The sequence below is a fragment of the Dermochelys coriacea genome, chromosome 3 (genome assembly GCF_009764565.3).
Source record: "Dermochelys coriacea isolate rDerCor1 chromosome 3, rDerCor1.pri.v4, whole genome shotgun sequence".
NCBI classification, from domain to species: Eukaryota; Metazoa; Chordata; order Testudines; family Dermochelyidae; genus Dermochelys; species Dermochelys coriacea.
This window is the reverse complement of record NC_050070.1, coordinates 110,349,392-110,372,155: the sequence shown is the minus strand read 5'-3', so window position 1 is coordinate 110,372,155 and position 22,764 is coordinate 110,349,392. Positions and strand designations below refer to the sequence as shown.

Below are 22,764 nucleotides of genomic sequence, written 5' to 3'. Positions count from 1 at the left end.
AAAGGGCTTAATCCTGCAAGATGCTGAGATCTAGCATAGGGCTTGATCCAGTAAAGCATTAAGCACAGGGTTGAAATCAGTGAGGCTAGACAAGCTTAAAGTTAAAAACCCCAACATAATCTACAATCAATCTATAATGGTCACTGGTTAAACTTCAAAAGGTGAGGGTATTGAAAAATCTTGTCTCTTTCTTAGAACCTCTCTGGACTTGAAATCAGTCTGGAAAACTGCAAGAATGTTTCCCTGTGACACCGCCTGCCTAATTTCAGCTGAGTCAGAAGTATTATCATTCTTGTCATTGTTAGGGCTGGCTGAAATTTTTCCATCAGAACTGGTTTTTTGATGGAAAATTGGGTTTTCAACTAAGTACGTTTTTTGTGTGTGAAAAATGTTTGCTTTCCATGGAAAATTTCAATTTTTCATCTATAAATAAATAAATAAATAAATAGTTCAGCTAAAACCAGATTTTTTTTTTCCAATTTAGAAATACTGCCATGAGTCAGTGGCTAAACTGGGAGAGAATACAAGAATTCTGACTCTCATTTAAAAACAAAACAAAACATACAATTAAAACCTTTTAATCAAAACACTGGTGAAGTCAAACACTTTTTTTGGTAAGAGGAAATGCACTAAAATTAAGACAATGGGAGCATTTAAAAAAGAATCACATACCAGATCAATTGATTAACGTTCTGAGTATGGAATGGGGTCAACAGGCCCCACACTGAACCAGGGTGGGGAATAGAGGAATACTGCGCTAAGAGGCCCTGGTCTTCAACAGATGCAAAGCATGTTCCCAGTGGAGGAACGTTTTGGGGCACTGGCAGCCCAGAAGGAAGGGGGTAGGCGAGTGAACTGTTCTGCACTGCACTGCATGTAGCACCAGGAAACAAGGCTGATGCTGAGAACTGTGCAGGGAGTGTATTTTCAGTTGACTCGTGTCCCCATTCTCCTCCATGGGTTGGGCTCCCTGGCTGGACTATATATTCTAAGATGTATCGTGGCTGGGGGTTCCCATGATGCATTGCCTCTCCTCTCCAGGAGGCACGACCAGGGTTCCTCATTGGAGAAGCAGTCCAACCAGAGAACCCTACAACTCCCATGAGGCACCACAGCAGCATTGCAATTTTGGGGCAAGATATTTCCGTTTTCAATAAATCGACATTTTCCATGGAAAATTTAAAAGAAAATTATTTTTTTCTATTTTCATCATAATTTGTGATGGAAAACTCGCTATTTTCAACCAGCTCTATTTATATGTATTGCCATAAGTGTTCTTGAGGCCTTACAATAGGTATAGTGTGCTAAATATTTTGAAAGCCACCAGTGTAAAACAGATAAATTAGTATCTACCATCTTTTAAAGGAACATGATACACCTAATGTTGAAATAAATTATTAGCACAGAATGTATTACTTTAATAGCCAACAGATCAAATGCATGTTTCAGTTATACTCATGCAATCTAAATAATTTTATGGAGTTACTCCTGACAGAATTCTGCACCCATGAGGGGGTACCCTCATTTGGCCCGCATATTTCTGTGGCGCCCATGCAGAAAAATGCAAAAGAAATCTGTGGGGGGACATGCGTCTCTTCCCCAGCAACCCAGGCAGCGCGTCTGTTCCAGCGTGCCTGGAGCGGCTTCAGAGACGCAAATCACTGCAGGGAGAGGGGGACTGGGCATGCGTGCCTGCGGGGCAGACATTGATCACCGTCAGGGGGCGGGGCTAGCCAACAAGCGAGAGACTCTGTCCTTCTCTCTTGATACTGCGGCTTGAGGGGTGTGGAGGAGGATAGGTCTTTTTTGTCATGCAGGAGGAAGGCTCTGTCCCAAAGGCAGAAGTGTAGCAGCCTGCATGCCCAGTAAAATATAACTTCTTGAGAACTGAAAAAAACAATTAAATATTAGTATTATGTTACTGAAAATTGTTTGTTTTTAAATTAAAGAAAATAGCTTTTGTAAAAATAACCACATTTTGTTAATGTTTCTGTTGATGGTTAATTGATCTCATTCTCTGAGGCAGAAATGTAGCAACCTGTCTGCATAGTAACATTGTTAATTATTCTATTGTTAGTTAACTGTTCTCAGTCTCAGTCAATTCCCGCACCAGCATAAAAACCTGTAAAAGTTTTAAGGCCCCTACACTGCCAGAGTGATGTAAGCCTTATAAATGACAGTAAGGGAATCAGCTAGGAAGATTTATGTGCTCGCTCACTTTTTTCCTGTGCCAAAGTGGCATAATGGGATTATATTTTTACTTACCCATTTTAAAAAAAATAAAATAAAAGGACTTCAGAGGGCAAATAAAACATTTACCAAGCAGTCAATAAAATGTCAGTAAAATCAGAACCAAGCACTTTCCAAAGTACTCAGCTAGGTCCAGGACAATGATTAGCAAAACTGTACGACTTTCATGTGTGAAAAATCTGAGCAATTTAGGGCTTGTCTACACTGGCAATTTACAGCGCTGTAACTTTCTCGCTCAGGGGTGTGAAAAAACACCCCCCTGGGTGCAGCAAGTTTCAGTGCTGTAAAGCACCAGTGTAGACAGTGCACCAACACTGGTAGCTACGCCCCTCCTGGAGGTGTTTTTTTTTTTAGAGCCCTGGAAGAGCTGTCTCGCAGCGCTCTGCCACGACTACACAAGCCACGTTAAAGGCCTGTCATGGCAACACTGCTGCTGCAGCATTTTAGCATTGCCAGTGTAGACTAGTCCTTAAAATGACATTCTACTTTTAATTTTTCCGTTTGGTGTTCTGTAATGTAATTTAAATGAAAATCTAGAATTATAACTGGAACGCAGGGTATTAGTTATCAAGTATTTGTCACTTAACTTTCATGTATTTAGGAAATGATGAACAGTTATTGTGACTTTTTTTCTGTATTGTAGTTTAAATAACTTACCAAAAAACAATTGAAACTGGAGTGATTATATTGCATTATTTTGACAAATAAAATCTGCTGAATTTTGCAGTATTTTTTGGCGCAGTATTTTAAATTTTTTAGCGCATACTTTTTAATTTTCTGGCACAGAATTCTCCCAGGAGTATGAGTTGTACCAAAATCACTGAGGACAGAATCAGGCCCCAGGATAGCACCTATTTTAAGCAAACAAGTAAGATAATTATTTACCTAATTTCAAAATATGGATCTAATCACCTTTCTTCACCTAAATCCATTGCTTTATTTCTGTAAAAAAATCTATTAGCTTTACCTTGTTAGAAAGTTTCCCAACCCTGTAAGAACTTAGTTTTCCACCTGAATGTGGAATACAAGCAATGCATTCTGGGTTAAAAGTGAACATTTGGGTAACTGGTGTAGTTAATGTCAAGTTCATGAATGAGACTTTTTCTGGTAACGTGACTATCAAAACTTTAGCAGCTTTGTAGTGTCTTCAATAGGATTCTTCTTTCATGCTTCAAACGCAAAACCTGCCAACATCTGCAATCTATCAATGGTGATATATTTGGAGAGAAAAATGCAGGCACTGAATGAGCTTTCCAGTTGGCCTAGAGCATAAACAAAGTGCACTGATTATAAACTCACTAGTGTTTTAATTGCCTTCTGGTGGTTTTAATTTTTTTTTAAGTCATCCTATAATTTATAACCAGTCTCAGTCAAAGGATATTAGTATTGTAGGTTTGACTGCTTACAATATCATTGCTAACTGATAGATAAACAGAATCTCAATGGGTAGGTATATCTGCGATTTATCTGGCAGCATATTTTGTCATGATAAGAGTATTCTGTATCTTTGAAAAGTATCCATCAACTGAGGGAATAGTTGGACTTTTTCAATAAGCTGTAATCATTCTAGCAGCCAGAAGCAAATATATTTCAGTCTCTAGGGCTAAGTTAGTGGTTTTAGATTCTGCCCTCTTAAGAGAACTTGTAGTCTTATAAAATTTACTGAAATGTTAGTTATTTCCAGGAGAAATAGGTAGTTATACATTTCCCAGAGCTTTGGGGGAGTAACTAAGATAAATTTTGTCTTGGAACTCATCCTTTCCTCTGCAGCTTCTCCCAACATCTCTACCCTCAGTTTTTTCAGTTAACTGGGTATTCTACATCACCTCTGTATAGTACTTAATCTCACATATCCAGACATTAGACAGCGAAGTGATTTCTCCATTTTCAGAGGAGCTTTTATACAGCAAAGTATGAGCCCAACGGAAAACTAGCAAGGTGCAGATTCATTAGTAATTACAATTTACACAGAGAATAATTAGCACAAGCAACCCCATGCACATGCACCCACCATTCTGGCACTGCCTACCCAGTACTCACCAGCTTCTTGATTTGCATTGTGACCTGTTGGCTTGGGAGGTGGGACAGGGGGCTGCTTGGCAGGAGCCTTGACTTTTTTTTTAACATGAGGTGCTTCATTACTCTTATGGCTGGTGGCAGCGGCAGCAGCAGCAGCATTTTTTGGAGGTATTGATGCTTTTTTAGGTTTAGGCTTAGACTTAGACTTAGGTGGCAGTGGAGCATGGGATGCTGGTTTTTCAGGACTGTTAACAGTGCTCTCTACAAAGAAGAAAGTGAACAGAAGCCGACTGACACAGACATACACAATGTAAATGCAATGACAAGCTAGATGCTGCTGCTTAACCTCTTGGGAATCGGAAGAGAGTTCCTCTTCTCTTATTTAATAACAATGCATCACACTAATGAAATGTTATACTAGATCTCAACTGAAAACCTTTTTATGGAGGATGGAGCACTTGCCTGCTTCTCTCAATTTTAATCTATCCCATAGGTTTCTGAGTTCCACCCTTGACTTGCAGTAGCACTGATTGGTCTGCTAACTACAGTCTGAGCCAGTGTTAGAATCTAGGAGCTCCATTCTCCCCTCAAACAAATTCCCGAGGTTCTTTTTCCTTCCCTTGAGAGCAGCAATATGTATAGCTTTGTATTAAATTTGTGACCGTTCTATAAACGGGGGCATCTCCACAGTCACAGGTTCAGTGGTTACCAAACCTGGCAGTGGCTGGAAATTTCAGCTGCAGCTGCTAATTCTTCTGTGCCACAGCATGTTTGCTAAAAATGGTAACTTTATTCGGGCATCTTCCTCACGGTACTTCTATTCTTCAGGCAGAACTGAAGCCAAATTAAATGGAATGTTATTTGGCATGGGAATACTCACCCACCCTTGCATGGACTCTGATTGTGACTGCCAGCACTGACAGTGTTGTCAAGAATCAATAGTTCCTAAATCAAAGTAGATTTTGTAGTCTCCATAAAATTCTGCATCGTGTGGTTGTGTCTAGGTGCTTGCCAGATGGAAATTCTATTCTACTCCATCATTCTAGCCCAGCACTTGTTCGGTCTCAAGGTAACCTTCCTGACCTTTTTGAAAAACACTTTATATATAAACAGTAAGCATGTGTCAAAAATCACAAATGTATTACTTGCCCGTTAGTGACAAGCAGAGTGTTTGGGAAAATATAGGAGCAAAGGGCATAGTTAAAGTATTTCTAAAAATAGCTACCTTTGATATTGGAGGTAGCTATTTTTGGCAATCAGTGGCAATCTGTGTACCAGCTCTTAAAATTAAGATCATATTAGAACCAGACTCTGCATGTCAAGTGACCATTTCTGGATCTCTTTGTCCTGCCTTCCACCCTCTATGTTACTAAGTCTCTAATCCATTCCCAAAAAATAAGCAGCATTTCTTCACTGTAAAGATTAGTAGATGAAAGACAAATAACGTGTTAGACAACAATTACACTGCTTTATCACAGGATCAGGGATAAAAGATTAGGACCAATGCTGTGGTCTAGCAATGGTGAACTTGAGCCAGTGTGTCATTGGTCATCATTACACACAGCATGCACACTTATCGGTTTTCACATGTTGTGGGAATGAAGACAAACAGTTCATTCCTTTTCCCTTACTGGGTTATCTAGTACAATCAGTTTACACTAACTGTTGATTTTGTCATTCTTTATTTCCAGCCTAAGCTTACAACATTATGGACTTGGCTGTTCTTGCTAATACATTTGATAAATTATGACAACCTTTTGCAACTATTAAACTGAGGGCTACTTCTGCTCACTGACCCCTTGAACTATCTCTCGGCTCTCTTGCTTTTTGTTCCTGGATCAGACACACTCAGGGAGAAGGAGGAGATATATTTATTAAGCTTTCCTTTCCTCTTTTATAGTACATTTTCTGTGCATATCTACCTAGTCATTACAGCACCTATGCATCTGCCTCAAAATTCTCCCCAGCTTCCCTTTTTGATGATGACTTCTACTTTGATGCAGTGGAAGAAAGTATCAAGATGGCAGTAGAAGATACATGAAGGAAGCCCACCTACTTTTAAAAAAGGCAAGAAGCTGTCAGTGGGAGAGAAAAATCAGATGAGAGATTTCAGACCTATAGCTGGTTCAGTGAAATTTCCAACTGAACCCTTTCTGATGTCAGCCATTTAAAAAAATCATGAATTTCAATTCCCCCAGCTCTGGACTAAGGGTGCAGAACTTAAATCAATTAATAAAATATCTTCCATTAGCTCCACACTGTCTTCAGGAAGCAGACAAACAGATTGGTCTTTAATACCACAGTCCCATCCATCCACACAACTAGAAATCTCATTGTCTCACATCTCAATTCTTGCAGCATCATTTTCTCTGGTCTTGATGAGTGCAATCTTGCCCCAGTCATATCTATTCAGAATGCTGCTGCAAGGATCATTTCTCTAGTCATCACTTTGACCATGTCACATCTCTTTTTGCATACAGCAGAACCTCAGTTACGAACACCAGAGTTACGAACTGACCTGTCAACCACACACCTCATTTGGAATTGGAAGTACACAATCAGGCAGTAGCAGAGCCAAAAAAAAGGCTAATACAGTACACTGTGTTATAACGTAAACTACTAAAAAAAAGGGGGGGAAAGCTTAAAAAAAAAGACATTTTACAAGGTAAGGAAGCTGTTTCTGAGCTTGTTTCATGATGGGCAGGGATGGTGTGCCTTGCCTCTGTTTGCCAGAAACTGGGAATGGCCGAGAGGGGATGGATCACTTAATGATTAGCTGTTCTGTTCATTCCCTCTGGGGCACCTGGAATTAGCCGCTGTTGGACAACAGGATACTGGTCTAGATGGACCTTTGGTCTGACCCAGCATGGCCGTTCTTAATTGAGTCCCCCAGTGTGATTCTGCTTGTACATGGGCCCTTAATCTTCAAGACTATTCATTCTTTGACACCTCAGCTGAGACTGACAACAGCAATAGCCATCATAGCCAACTCTATCTGTCTGTTTCTCCAAACCCATCTCCATGGTATGTCAGCACCAGCTATGAGGTGCTATTTTCTGATTTGGACATCCGTCCACTTGGAACTGGACCAAGTTGACCAACTCATTTTATAAAATGATTGAAACAGCCATCAGATGGGAGTAACTTTTAGTCATTATCACCTTGCATCAGATTCGGACAGCGAGCAATCACTTGGACCAAGACAATCCACCCATCAATTACTCTTTTAGAAAACAAACAAAAACAAAGCAAATGTTAATGCCTCATTCAGAGCTTCAATCAATATTGCATTTATATTTAGAATATATTTCCCTAAGGGCCAGATGTTCTGATGCTGAGCACCCACAACTAGAGCCAAAGAAAGCTTTCCAGGTTTGTCCGGGTTTACAAAATGTTCACCATCCAGCAGCTTTCATTGTGACACTGTGACCTGATTTTCAAAAGGATGTGATACCCAAATATGCTGAGTTCTTTTGAAAATCTGACTATTTATTTTATAACTGATAACTGAAGTCTTTTTAAACCAGGGTCCCAATGGTGGCTGTCAAACCCTTCTGAAAATTCTGGCCATAATGTTTAGAAACAACTCCCTGCATATTCATAAATTTACTGTTAACTTGTTGTTAATTGCTGGGGATATTTAATAATAAAAGACCAATGTTTTTCTCAATCTATCACAGCATTATCTCATACTGTTCTAGTAGTATTATTTCTAATGCTAGAGGAGCACCACAAGAGAGAACAGCTAGAGTTGCAACTCAGGCATCTAATTCACATCAACAGCAAAGTCATTCCCTCCAGGAAGAGAAGTGTAACTCAGTGGGTGATGCTATGGAAAAGGAATGTTGCAAACAGCATATGGTTATTACAGCTTACTGCAAAAATGAAACTGCTGTGAGAAGAAGAGAGATTTTTCCCTATGGCTGCTTGCGTACAGATCATTGACATGGTTAATTAAGAACAGGGGGGTAGCCACTTGTGGACTTCTAACTCTATGTCACCACTTGTATCAGCAGCACGGTGTGCAAGAGGCTTTGTACAAGGGAATCTGCAGGAGTCTTTCGGTCTGGGGAGAGAGGCTAGTTTACATATGCCTCTCAGTGGAATGGTTTGCAGAGTGTAATTCTGCAAGGAGCAAGTTATGAACGAGAAGGAGACAGAGACGCTTGCCTTGATTCAGGCTCCACAGGTCTGGAATCCTTTAAGGGGTAGATAGGCCCCTGCAGAAGTCACTGGGTGAGGGGAAAAGGATGTGGTTGATATGCTGAACTTGTGTTAAATAGTTTTATTTTGAAGAAACCAAAGCCCTGAAGAAAACAGAACTGAAAATCTGTGGCTGGAGAGTGTTTTTTCATGCATGGGCCAGAGAGTTAGCCCACTGGCTTACATGCTCAAATAAAAAACTAAATTAAAGGGAGATAAAGGGATCGGTGGACAAATAGAAGGGGTAAGAAGCTACATCACAATGAGTTAAAACGCAGAGCTTTTGTTGAAGCTTGGAATAGAACTCTCCGTTGGAAAAAGACTCTCAGATGTTGTGAAATCCAGCCAGAAATCAACATGCAAATTTCCTGCAGTGGGGGACATGGAGAAATCCACCAGAATACACAGTATTGTTCAGCTCATCTACTGTAAATGCTTAGGAACATTTCAGAAGCTTGTGCTCAGTCTCACAGCATCCAGACACCAGCCCTGGCTTCCAACATTACTATAGTTTTTTTCAGCACTAATCATAATGGCTGGCTACCAGGCTGCAAAATTAAACTTCAGTCTCCGTTCCCATCACTATCTTGCTCCTGGGTATTCAGCCACATATTTCCTCAAGCCCAAGAAAACCACCAAGCGTGAAATTAACTAGCGGGGATAAAAACAGATTGAATCAGTTTTGTAAACTAAACTGAACTGAATGCTTAAGGTTCTAAACTAAGCAAGTGAGCCAGAGACGGAGAAGGAAGAGCAATCCTGCCAGGGGCACTGGAGGTATTATGCTGTGTAGTGAGGAGCAAGCACACTGCCTCAGGAGTGCTTGGGGAAGGGATGGGAGGATTGTCCTTAGCAGTTACAATTCTGACACTTTTTCTACAAGTGTAGCCTGTGCTCTCCCTAGTGCTGCGTCCTGTCTGTGGGTGGGACAATGCAGATGAGGGGGAGGGAAAAGCACAAATCCATCGCTATACCCCTCCTCCACATTGTTGCCCAATCTGGAGCCAGACTGGCAATCTCTCTGCCTAGCACTTCCATAGCTCCAGCAACCCAATTACATCTGCCTTCTGTGTGGGTGAACTGGAGCAGGGAGGTACTTAGAAGCTCCCTATTCCCTCTTCTCCACTCTCGTGTACCTACACAGGACAGCCATAATTAAGCTCTTCATTTTCCTTGGAAGGTGCTGGGTCATTTTCCTTTTAAAAAACACGAGTTCACAGAATAAATAAATGATCTATAACAATATCCAGGTTTCTCATCTGCAAAGGCTCAATAATCAATTACCCGTTGCATGTAAAAACTGTCAGCAGCTCCTCATTATCCTTATGACAGGGAGGCATTTCCTTTTAAACATGCCACTTGGATGATTGACACCCCATCATTATTTCAAATAGCAACAGTTACATTATTAAGCTGCCAAAGGGAATTTTTTCACAAAATGTTAGAAGCATCTGTAAACTGACAAGCAGCAGATGGGTTTATAGTTTACAGAATTGTTTGGCAGCACACAGGACAGCTTGGAAGGTTTTTTTTTTTGTTTCATACACTTTTGCTTAACTCATTTTACATTGTATGTTTCAGTCTATTGTTTGCCCCCGTTTCTCTAATTCTACAGATCACCATGGGATGGTTCTTCCTTTAACTCCTAACATATTCCATTTTCCACAGTGTTGCCAACTCTGGCAATTTTACTGAGAGTCTTGTGATATTTGTTGTTTTTCTTAAAAGCTCCAGATCCTGGAGTCATGTGAGAATCTCACTTTAAAAAAAAAAAGTTCCTAGCCCTCCCGGTTGTGTGGAAAACATGAACTCTACAGTCTCAAAATCCAGAAGACAGGTAGAAAGAACCCTCCACATTTTTTAATGTCATGATTTTTTAAAAACACTTTCGTCTGTCAATATTGATTACTGCAGCATGCCCTGATACTAAATGAAAGGAATTAATCCTGCCTCCAGTCCTCATATGCACGTCAAATGGGCAAAAAAACTCTCCTTTAAGATTTATGCACAAGTACAGTACCTCTAAAATGGTTAAGAGTATCTGCCATGGGATTGTACTTTCTGAATACGTTTTCCTGAATTTTCTAGCTAACTTTGAAGCTCTCATATCTTGATTCTTATGATGGAGTGGGAGTTGTCATCAGAGAGAGCAGCATGTTCCATGACCTGGGCACAGGACAGTGAGTCAGGAACTCCTGTATTGCAATTCCAGTTCTGACACAGACTTTTTCTGAGGCCATGAGCACATCATTTCCCTTAAACTCCTACTGAAGTCAATAGGCCCAATTGTCCTCTTACTTAATGTGGTGTAAGTCAAGAGTAACTCCAGTGAAGTGCAATGGGCTTATGTTGCTTTTGCTCAGTAAGTGGGAGGAGTGCATTCACCACTTCTTTCAGGATTGGCCCTCTAATATTTCCATTGTACTATTCAAATTCAAAGTGCTTTATATCCCCTGTGTAATATTACTAAAACTTTACTGAAGCTAGAAGATCAAAATCCCACTTTTCTTATTTTTATTACATCGTTTCCCCAAAGCATTTCAATTTCTCAGAGGAAATGGAGAGAAGAGGTATCATAGTTACGTATTCCTCTATTCTCAGATAGCTTGTGTGGCAAGGGTTTGGAATGGCTCTCTACAAAGCAGTCACAGTAGGTATAGAAGGTAGCAAACATATGTAGACTTTGAACCTTCTATTTTAACTAGAACTCTAAATTCTGCAGGACCAGCCATGTAGGATCAAATCACAATTAAAATAAAATGTTATTTTGCTCTTAAATGTTTCAAGGAAAACCCCCGAGTAGGAAAGGATAAAATTGACATAATCTTTAGCCCCAAAATCAATGTGAACTCTTTTTTGGTGAGTTTTCCCTTCCCATTATTTTCCATTCTACTGAATCTACGCATTCCTAGTCCTGGCTGGGACCAGAAGCGGGATGTGCCAAAATACCATGAGAAGGGCTGGTCTTGTTTTTCTGGCTCAACTGAGGGCAGCAAGTACTGGATATCTCACAAGAAAGCCAGTTGTCAGATTTCCAGCCACGTTTTGCGGCTCCAAAAGGTTTGCACAGTTTGGAGAAGGATCCAAACTTTTTGTGTGATTAGCTGAACTGACACACTCAACCTTCTGAGGAGCACTTCTCACTAGACAAGCCTACAAGAATATTTTGGAAAGGCTATTAAATCAAACAGCCAGAAATAGAGAGATCCTGACCCTTTGCATTACTGATACTTTTCAGGAAAGTCTAACAAACAGGCTGTAATTCAAGAGTAATTTTCACTGACAATGAAATAGCAGTGTGCATTACCAGTTATGATGGAAAAGAAACAACAATTACGGGACAAATCCTGTGATCTTCACTCAGTGTTTACTCTTCCTTATTCCATCAAACTTCTAATGAAGTCAACAGAAGTTTGAGTGAAGACAGTATAAGCTAAACTGACTTCACGATTTGGCCAAATAATAATATTTAGCATGTGTATGTTGCCTTCTACAAAGCACCTTACAGACATGGGATCAAATTTTCAAAAGCACATAAGGTGACTTATGAGCCGAAGTTCAATTTTCAAAAGTGACTTAGACTCTTAGGTGGCTGAGACTCATTGAAAGTCAATGGGATTTAGCTTCCAAGTTACTTTTGACACCAAGACATAAGCTCATAAATCACTTTGAGCACTTTTGAAAATTGTACACATGAACTAATTTCTTCAACAATCCCAAAAGGCTAATGAGTATGTATAATGGGGCTTAACCACCATCCGCTCAAGGCAAGGGGAAGAACCCCAATTAGTCATGCTCTGCAGCTGGGGAAGTGATTAACTAATTACCTCCTGCCTAGAGAAGGCAAAATTAGGCCTTATAAGTAGCCTGAGGGAGCTCAGTTATGAGAGAGAGATCTCTCTAGTGGGGGGAGAAGCCCTGGGCTAAGTCTTAACAGACAGGATATAACAGGGGAACTAGTGAGAGGGGTGGAAGGGCCATTAGTTTGAAGACTTGTTTGAACCTCCATTTGGACTAACTTATGCTTCCTTAGAAAGGCTTTAGACTTTCATGGGACTTGACCAGAAGGCCAAGCTAAGTATGCCCTGAGGGGGATTTAGACAGTTGCAGGTTTGAGGAAAAGCCTTACAGAGAGTGCCGGAGACAAGGGCTCTGTGCAATGCTGTGACCAGCCATGAGGGGGTACCCATGAGGTGAGGATGCACTCTTACACTATGTATTATTATCCCCATTTTACAGAAGGAGAATCTGAAATAGAGACTTGCCTGAAGCCAGAAATGGACTCGGCACTGGAGTCAGGGATTAGAAATCAGAACTTCCTGACTCCCACTTCTGTGCTCAGACCACTTTCCCCTTTATGACCTATAAAGGTTTGTGAGAATATGAAGATTTGTTTGTTTACCTTTTTTATCTTCTTTTTTTCCTTCCACAGCTGACGCTTTGGCTGATAAGGAGCCATTGTCTTCTGTGGTCTTTATTACATTTTCTTCCTGGATGGTTTCTTCACTGATTGTTATGGTGTGCCCATTTGAGGTTTCAAAATTTACTGTTACATCACCAGCTAAAATGAAGATTAAAAAGCCGTTATCCAATTTTACAACCTGCTCAAGAGCTAGTTCTCCATTTGTTGTCAACTCAATGATTTTTCAGGTTTTAAGTTTCCATGAAAGAAAAGCACAATTTCACATTAATTTATTTTATGTATAAAACAACATTTTGATGAAGTTCTACTCTAAGCAACTCTGTAATAGTATGTTATAAGGCTCCCTGTTCACTGAGTTTGTGACTTCCAGATCACATGTGCCCAGTTAACAAGTAACATAGATTATTATCATCCAATTTCCCACCCTTCAAACTGAATTCTAAGTCATGCATCAGACAAGTAATAAAGATTATGCAGACCAAATTTTGCCCTACCTCTTACAACAGATTATCTTTACTTACTAATATTTAACTATGGTTTCCTCAATCCTCTTAAGAACTTTTCCTTAACACAAACACGCTCCCTCCAGTGCATCTTGCTCCTCACTCTTTGCCTCCAAACATCTGGAGGATGTTATCTACTTATGCTGTCCTTGACTAACTACAATCTGATTTCCACTCCTCCACTTCACTGTCCTTATTAAGATAATCAGCTATGTTCTTTCTGGTCATTTCTAAGACCTTCTCTTTTACCTTTCTTCTCAGGTGTCTCCTGTCTTTCCCCTCCTACTGAATTCTCTCCCTACTAAGATTTATTACTTTTTCTATCTCAATTCTCGTCTTCTGTCTCCAACTCCTGCTTTGTTGACTTTTTCCAATAGCTCCTTTTCCTCCTCCTGCTCTGCTGGAGTCTTGTGGCATTCAGTTCTTGGCCTACCCTGCCTTCCCTTTATTTCATCCTCTTACATAGTTTTTCTTACCATCTTTATGAATCTCAGATCTCGGTCTTTATCCTTGATCTCCCCCATTGTTCAGTCTTATGACTCTGATTCTATAATTCTGGCTATCGAGATACCAGTTCCCACTCAACGTGATAAAAATAGAACTCCACTTTCTTAAATTCCTGTCCCTTCCTTGTTCATTACTGCTGATAATTCCACAATCTTCTTTTTCACTGTGCTGTCATAGTTGACTCCTCTGTCTCTCCTTCAGTCCTTCTTATACTGAGACTGTCATAAACCCATCCTTTCCTCTCCACCTCCAAAGTTAAATACCTTCCCCCACAAGCTGTTCACCAGCTGTCTTCACCGCTATAAACTTGTCCTCACTAGCCTCACCACTTCCCCCCATCCACTCTTTAAGCTACACAAAATGCTGTCACCAAAATTATCTCCCTCACCGATTGGCCTTATCATGCCACTCCCCCGACCACCTTCCACATCTGGTTCAGACTTCTTATTCTCACCTTCAAGACCTGGCAATTCCTTTAACCTGTCTACATCTCTGTTCTCATCCCTTCCTCCTCTCTATCCTGCTTAACCATTCCCTTCCTTCCAACTTTTACTCTCCTATCTTTGTGTGCCTTCTTTCTCAGAGCTTCAAGCATCTACCTTGTCTTCTTTTAGATTGCTCTTTAAAACGTACATGTTTATCATATGTAAAGCAAGAAGCATTCTAGGAAGCATAAAAATGAACAGATACCCCTTCTTAAACAGGGAAGAAAATATTTCACCTTCCTATCCTTTTCCTCTCTTTGTACTGACCCAATCCGAATGAGACTTTAATGTGTATTATAACAGAATACCGAGTACTCTGGGTAGGGTGACCAGATGTCCCAATTTTATAGGGACAGTCTGATTTTTGGGTCTTTTTCTTATATAGGCTCCTATTACCCCCCCCCCCCCTTCCTGATTTTTCACATTTGCTGACTGGTCACTCACTCTGGGGTACAGGGAAGGAAGGCAGGCTAAAGAAATAACTGCCTTTGTATGTCCATTTTTAGCTCATTTATTTTAAATCTTGTTCTAATCAAAGTTAGAGATTAAAAAACATTGCACTTATTGCCCTTTCTCACAAAATGAAATTTACAAACACCAACCAACTAAGCCTCACAGTATCACAAAAGAAAAGTATTTTTAAAAATTTGGGTTTACAGATGAGTAAACTGATACACAGAGCAATTAAGTTCCTTGCCCTAAGCCACAGAACAAGACAGTAGCAAAGACAAGCTTAAAACCCAGATGTGCCGAGTGTCATGCTCTGATACACACACGCCCCAGCACTAGCTGATATAAAAATAACCCTCCGTTTCTAAATATTAATGTATATGAGGCTGCAGGGAATATAAATAGTAAGCTATCCCTGACTTCACACCTAACATTCATTACACTGATTCCTCGGGTCAGTCAGAGTAAAACCTTTTTTTTTTTTTTTTAGTGGAAATCTATTTTTAGAAATATTATCAGAACCTGTCCTCTAAGACTTTTATAGTCCACTAGATTCTAAGTCAGTTCCTTTTACTGTTCTCTTTTTAGTCTTCATGACAAATGGATTAATTTTAGGAGATGGAAAAGCATTGCAGTTACTAAAATTATATTAGACAAAGATTATATTAGATCTAGATTTTTTTTTATTAAAATCAAGAATAATACAAACACTACCACTGTGAACAGCAGAAACAAACATTTTAAAGAGATGTGCATACTGCTGAAAATCTGCAGGTATAATCGGAGTTAGGTAATAATGCTTTACCCAAGCTTTACATAATACATCTTGCTATGTTTACCATTTACTAAACCTGGTTGTGTTTTTAAATAAAGGGAGTTTTCCTCAAAACTCCTTATGTCTCTGCTATTTGAACGTAGCATGTGTGATGGTGGTGGTGTGTGCGATACTACACCTGCTACCTCTCAATATTGGAAACACCAGCTGTTGAGTTGTTTGCTTTGGTTTACACTTGTGACACATAAGGTGTTTCTACTCTGCAATCAGACACCCGTGTCTGCCCCGTGTCAGCTCATTTGGGCTCATAGGGCTCAGGCTAAGAGGCTGTTTAACTGCTGTGTAGACATTTGGGCTTAGGCTGCACTCTGAGCTGTCATGGTTTTTAACTGCAGTGTACACATACCCCAAATGGTAAGTGGCAGGGCCCCAGAGTCTTTAGTTTTTCATCCATAATCACCATATCATCCTCCAGCTGTTTTGGAAAGAATTGCTCAACTCAAAATATCCTCTGAATCACTGATTCCAAAAAGTAACATTAATTACTTAGCACATTTCATCTGCAGAACTCAATTTGCTTTATAAAAGTGCTACGTATTACAGAGAACACAGAAAGGTTAAGTAACTTGACCAAGAACACACAGCAAGTCAACAGCAGAACCAGGAACAAACTCCAGGTCTCCAGACTCCAAGTTTGGTGCCCTATCCACTTGGTCAAACTGCCTCTCCCACTTGCTGCCAGTGTTTCACCAAATCTGCCTTTTTATAGCTGGATAGCTGATATTCATTATAAAATGGAACAACATGACAATAATGTCCATGCTTAGAGTTTAAGATCTAAATATTAGGTTATTTGTCATCACCTTGCTCAGGTATTTCCTTCAGAACTCCCTTTCTTATCAGCTCCTCTCTGCTTTGTCTTGTCGAAATCTTCCTTTCCAACACTTAGAAAAAGAGAAAGCACAGTTAAGAATACATCCATTCTGGTACTGAATGTAAAATTAAAAAAACAAAACAACACTCTGCACACTTTTTGATTTTGCTAGAAAAAAGGGTTATTTTTTCAGATCTCACACACTGGAAATATTCTTTATTTTATTAGTCAGACAGTAACCAATATCCTCAGCAATAATAATATCCTTAGCATAACCTGTGCAGTGCCCTAACTGTATGGGAAAAACAGCTTTAAAAGAAGTTAATATGGCCTGTTATGAACAGGAACAAAATCATCATTTGGGCTGATTGTCACAGCAAAAAATGCAAAGTCGTGTTTTTAGGTTGGGGGAAAAAAATCATGGCACGCATTTTAATTAAGTTTATTTTTCATTAAAAATAAATAGCTTTGTAGTAATTTAAAAACATAAACATACCCACACAAACAAAACACACCAAAATAGAGCACAGGGTAAAAATTGATGTAGACATCTTGTTAACAGCAGATAGTGCAGGATGAAAGAGACCATGAGTGACATTTTCAAAAGCACCTAACTGACTTAAGAGCCTCAATTTCGTTTTTAAAAGTGCCAGGCACTTACAGTCTGATTTTCAAAGGTATTTAAGCGCCTAAAGAAGCAGATAGCATCTACTGGGATTTTCAAAAGCACCTGGGCACCTACTGCAATTAAAATCAAATTAGTTAGGTGCCTAGGCCCTTTTGAAAATCCCACTAGACACCTACCTGCATCTTCAGATGCCTAAATACCTTTGAAAATCTGGTCCTTTGAAATCCTAGGTCTCACTGAAAGTCAATGGAACTTAGGCACATAGGAGTCTAAGGCCTGGTCTACACTACGAGTTTATGTCGGATTTAGCAGCATTAAATCATAGATTCATAGATACTAAGGTCAGAAGGGACCATTCTGATCATCTAGTCCGACCTCCTGCACAGCGCAGGCCACAGAATGTCAACCACCCACTCCTATGAAAAACCACACCCATGTCTGAGCTATTGAAGTCCTTAAATCATGGTTCAAAACTTCAAGGAGCAGAGAAGCCTCCCTCCAGTCAACCATGCCCCATGCTACAGAGGAAGGCAAAAAAACCTCCAGGGCCTCTCCAATCTGTCCTGGAGGAAAATTCCTCCAGGAAAATTCCTTCCCGACCCCAAAAAATCGAATTAACCCTGCACCCATCCACAAAACAAAGCCATTTTTTTCGACATAAAGGGCTCTTAAAACTGATTTCTGTACTCCTCCCCAACAAAGGGATTAGGGCTGAAATCAACATCGCCGTTTTGAATTAGGGTTAGTGTGGATGCAATTCGAAGGTATTGGCCTCCAGGAGCTATTCCACAGTGCACCATTGTGACTGCTCTGGACAGCACTCTGAACTCTGATGCACTGGCCAGGTGTATAGGAAAAGCCCCGGGAAATTTTGAATCTCATTTCCTGTTTGGCTAGGCGAACTCATCAGCACAGGTGACCATGCAGTCCCAGAATCAAAAAAGAGCTCCAGCATGGACTGAACGGAAGGTACTGGATCTGATAGCTGTATGGGGAGAGGAATCTGTGCTATCAGAACTCCATTCCAAAAGACGAAATACCAAAACATTTCAAAAAATCTCCAAGGCCATGAGGGACAGAGGCTACAGCAGGGACGCAACACAGTGCCGCATGAAACTTAAGGAGCTCAGACAAGCGTACCAGAAAACCAAAGAATCAAACTGATGCTCTGGGACAGAGCCCCAGACATGCCGCTTCTACACTGAGCTACATGCAATTCTAAGGGGGGGGTCTGCCACCACTACCCCACCCCGTCCATGGACTCCAATGATGGGGTACTCTCCGCCATGCCTGAGGATTTTGCGGATGGGGAAGATGAGGAGGAGGAGTTTGAGGAGAGCACACAGCATATTGTTCTCCCTGACAGCCAGGATCTTTTTATCACCCTGACTGAAATACCTTCCCAACCCAACCAAACTGGAGAAGGGACCTCTGGTGAGTGTACCTTTTTAAATATAGTACGTTATAAAAGCAAGCATTTTTTAATGATTAAGTAGCCCTGAGGACTTGGGATGCATTCGTGGCCAGTACAGCTACTGGAAAAGTCTGTTATTGTGTCTGGGGATGGAGTGGAAATCCTCCAGGGACATCTCCATGAAGCTCTCCTAGAGGTACTCTAAAAGCCTTTGCAGAAAGTTTCTGGGGAGAGCAGCCTTATTCCGTCCTCCATGGTAGGACACTTTACTACACCATGCTAGTAGCAAGTAATCTGGTATCATTGCACGACAAAGCCTGGCAGCGTATGGTCCCGGTGTTTGCTGGCATTCAAGCAACATCCGTTCTTTATCTCTCCGTGTTATCCTCATGAGAGTGATATCGTTCATGGTAACCTGGTTGAAATAGGGGAATTTAATTAAGGGGACACTGTGGCTGAAAAGAAATCCTCCCCGCAGTTAGCCACATGGTGGTGGGGGGGGGACTGGCGCTGAGCTCTTCGCATTTGGCTAGTAGGATCTTCCCTGATACAAGCCATGGGGTGGGGTGAGGGGTAAAGCAATCATCCCAGAGAACTGTATGGGGGGGGGGGTTAGTTTGGTTAACAAGAAAACCGCAGCACTAAATGGCCAACTCAACATGCTTTGCTTGGTATGGGAGAGGAGGGCGCTGCTGTTATGAAGGTTGCAGAAGCCAAAAGACTATGGCTTACCATGGCTGCCTGCAAGCCTAATTCTGTTGCCTGGCACTGCGTGTGTGATCTCTAACACCAAAGCCGCAGGCACTCAATACAAGATGCAAAATGCGACCTTTTACCAAAATCACATGTGCTATGTAATGTGAATAGTGTTGTTCACTGTGAAAGAGTATAGCCATTGTTCTGTAAAATGTACTTTTTTAAATACTTCACTCCCTTTTTTCATCCAGCAGCTAAAAATGTTTCAAGCCTCCCTCCTCCATCCCAAATGCTCTCTCAGATAAGGCAGCAAAAAAAAAAAAACGCATGCGCGATGAAATGTTCTCTGAGCTCATGCAGTCATCCAGCACTGACAGAGCTCAGCAGAATGTGTGGAGGGACACAATAGCAGAGTACAGGAAAGTGGCCAATGAACGTGAGGAGAGGTGGCGGCAGGAAGATCAGAGGAGGCATGATGCAACGCTGGGGCTACTGCAGGATCAAACGGATATGCTCCGGCATCTGATGGAGGTTCATGAACGGCAGCAGGATCACAGACTGCCGCTGCAGCCCCTGCTTAACCACCCTCCGTCCTCCCCAAGTTCCATAGCCTCCTCATCCAGACACCCAAGAACGCAGGGAGGGGAAAGGCTCTGGACACCCAACCACGCCATCCCAGTGGACAGCCCAAGCAACAGAAGGCCGTCATTCAACAAGTTTTGAAGTGGCCTTTTTCTTCCCTCCTCCCACACCGCACCCAGGCTACCTTGCGAGTTATCTCCCTATTTTTATAATCAATTAATAAAGAATACATGTTTTTTTAAATAATAGTGACTTTATTTCCTTTGCAAGCAAGCTGTGATCGAAGGGGGAAGGGCAGGTGGCTTACAGGGAATTTAGAGGCAACCAAGGGGGTGGGTTTTCAAGGAGAAACAAACAGAAGTGTCACACAGTATCCTGGCCAGTCATGAAACTTGCTTTCAAAGCTTCTCTATTGCGCAGCGCTTCCTGCTGTGCTCTTCTAATCAGCTTGGTGTCTGGCTGCGCGTATTCAGTGGCCAGGCGATTTGCCTCAACTTCCCACCCCGCCATAAACGTCTCCCCCTTACTCTCACAGAGATTGTGGAGCACACAGCAAGCAGCAATAACAATGGGAATATTGGTTTTGCTGAGGTCTGAGCGAGTCAGTAAACTGCGCCAGCGACCCTTTAAATGTCCAAATGCACACTCTGCCACCATTCTGCATTTGCTCATCCTATAGTTGAACAGCTCCTTACTACTGTCCAGAGTGCCTGTGTATGGCTTCATGAGCCAGGGCATTAAGGGGTAGGCTGGGTCCCCAAGGATAACTATAGGCATTTCATCATCCCCAACAGTTATTTTCTGGTCTGGGAAGTAAATCCCTTCCTGCAGCCATTTAAACAGACCAGAATTCCTGAAGACGTGAGCGTCATGAACCTTTCCCGGCCACCCCACAATGATGTTGGTGAAACATCTCTTGTGATCCAGTGCTTGCAGAACCATTGAAAAGTACCCCTTGCGGTTTATGTACTGGCTGCCCTGGTGGTCCAGTCCCAAGATAGGGATATGCAGTCCGTCTACAACCCCACCACAGTTAGGGAATCCCATTGCAGCAAAGCCATGTAGTATGACCTGCACATTTCCCAGAGTCACTTCCTTTGATAGCAGCAGCTCAATGATTGCATTGGCTACTTGCATCACAGCGACCCCCACGGTAGATTTGCCCATTCCAAATTGATTACCGACTGACCGGTAGCTGTGTGGCGTTGCAAGCTTCCACAGGGCTATTGCCACTTGCTTGTGAACTGTGAGGGCTGCTCTCATCTTGGTATTCTTGCGCTTCAGGGCAGGGGAAAGCAAGTCACAAAGTTCCATGAAAGTGCCCTTACACATGTGAAAGTTTCAGAGCCACTGGGAATCATCCCAAACCTGCAACACTATGTGGTCCCACCACTCTGTGCTTGTTTCCCAGGCCCAGAATCGGCGTTTCACGGCATGAGCCTGCCCCAGTAACACCATGATCTCCAAATTGCTGGGGACCGCGGTTTTAGAGAAATCTGTGTTCATGTCCTCATTACCTCTCAGCCGTCGCCTCCTCACCTGATTTTTCAGGTGCTGGTTCTGCATAAACTGCAAGATAATGTGCAAGGTGTTTACAATGGTCATAACTGCTGCAGTGAGCTGAATGGGCTCCATGCTTGCCATGCTACGGCGTCTGCTAGGGCAATCCAGGGAAAAGGGTGCAAAATGATTTTCTGCTGTTGCTTTCACGGAGGGAGGGAGGGTTGACTGACAACATTTACCCATAACCACCCATGACAAATTTTTGGCCCCATCAGGCATTGGGAGCTCAGCCCAGAATTCCATTAGGCAGCGGGGACTGCGGGATAGCTACCCACAGTGCACAACTCGGAATGTCGACGCTTGCCACAGTACTGTGGATGCACACCGCCGAATTAATGTGCTTAGTGTGGACACATGCACTCGACTTTATACTATCTGTTCCCAAAAATTGACTTCTGTAAAATCGAAGTACTTTCATAGTGTAGACATGGTCTAAGTCACTTTTGAAAACAGAACTTAGGTTCTTTTGAAATTCACAAAAATCATGGCCATGACAAGCATACAGATTAATGTCCAGTTCTTGCAAAGAGATGTGTGTTGGTGGACACTTATGCCCTCTGGAGAGTACCATTAAAGTCAATGGGACATGACAAAGAAATAAAGGCCACCTGTGCACATACTGTTGAATGACTGGGGTCTTAACCATCATAGTAAGCAGGTTTATTTATGATGATAGTACTGCACTGAATGCATCATTCTATCACATAGTTTCCAGAGACAATAATGCAGGCACATAAAAAATTGCTTACCTGTTTTACTAATAACAATTTAGATTAAAAATCTTGCAGTTTTCAGAACCTAATTCACTTAGTTCTTACCATTTATGCTTACTGCTTCCTTTTTGCATTTCACTTTGCCCTGGACAGTGAAACTAGACTGATCAGTATCATTTTCTGCTTATAGGGCCTGATCCAATCTCCACTGAAATCAATCGCATTCTTTACACTGACTTCAGTAGGCACTAGATTGGACCCATAATCTGGTTTTACTCTTCATTTCTCATGATGATGTTTCTCCAGTGCTACTGGGTAACACCTGAATTTATAATTGTTTTAAATGAAAAATAAAAAGAACCATGAAACACTTTCTTTCATATTAGGATGCAACTCTTTACACTTTCAAAGCACAATACTACCATTACTACACATACTACCTAGAAGATAATACGGTGATAAGTAACAGTCAGCATGGATTTGTCAAGAACAAATCATGTCAAACCAACCTGACAGCTTTCTTTGACAGTGTAACAAGTCTTGTAGATAGGAGGGAAGTGGTAGATGTGGTATATCTTGACTTTAGTAAGGCTTTTGATACTGTCTCACATGAACAAACTTGGGAAATACAACCTAGATGGAGCTATTATAAGGTGGGTGCATAACTGGTTGGGAAATC

At 41.4% G+C, this 22,764-nt stretch overlaps 1 protein-coding gene across 5 annotated transcripts in view; it reads right to left on the bottom strand.

Moving 5' to 3' along the window:
* Positions 1 to 22,764, bottom strand: part of PHACTR2 (phosphatase and actin regulator 2) — a 220,067-nt gene that overhangs the window by 33,629 nt on the left and 163,674 nt on the right. For 3 of the 5 annotated variants that reach the window (XM_038396944.2, XM_038396946.2, XM_038396945.2), the window contains exons 3-5: positions 16,479 to 16,559; positions 12,875 to 13,033; positions 4,291 to 4,530 (exon numbers count right to left, since the gene is read on the bottom strand). In XM_038396944.2, coding sequence (XP_038252872.1) covers positions 4,291 to 4,530; positions 12,875 to 13,033; positions 16,479 to 16,559 — 480 coding nt within the window. The remainder of the gene's footprint in view (positions 1 to 4,290; positions 4,531 to 12,874; positions 13,034 to 16,478; positions 16,560 to 22,764) is intronic. The other 2 variants (XM_038396947.2, XM_043511139.1) reach the window with 1 other exon arrangement.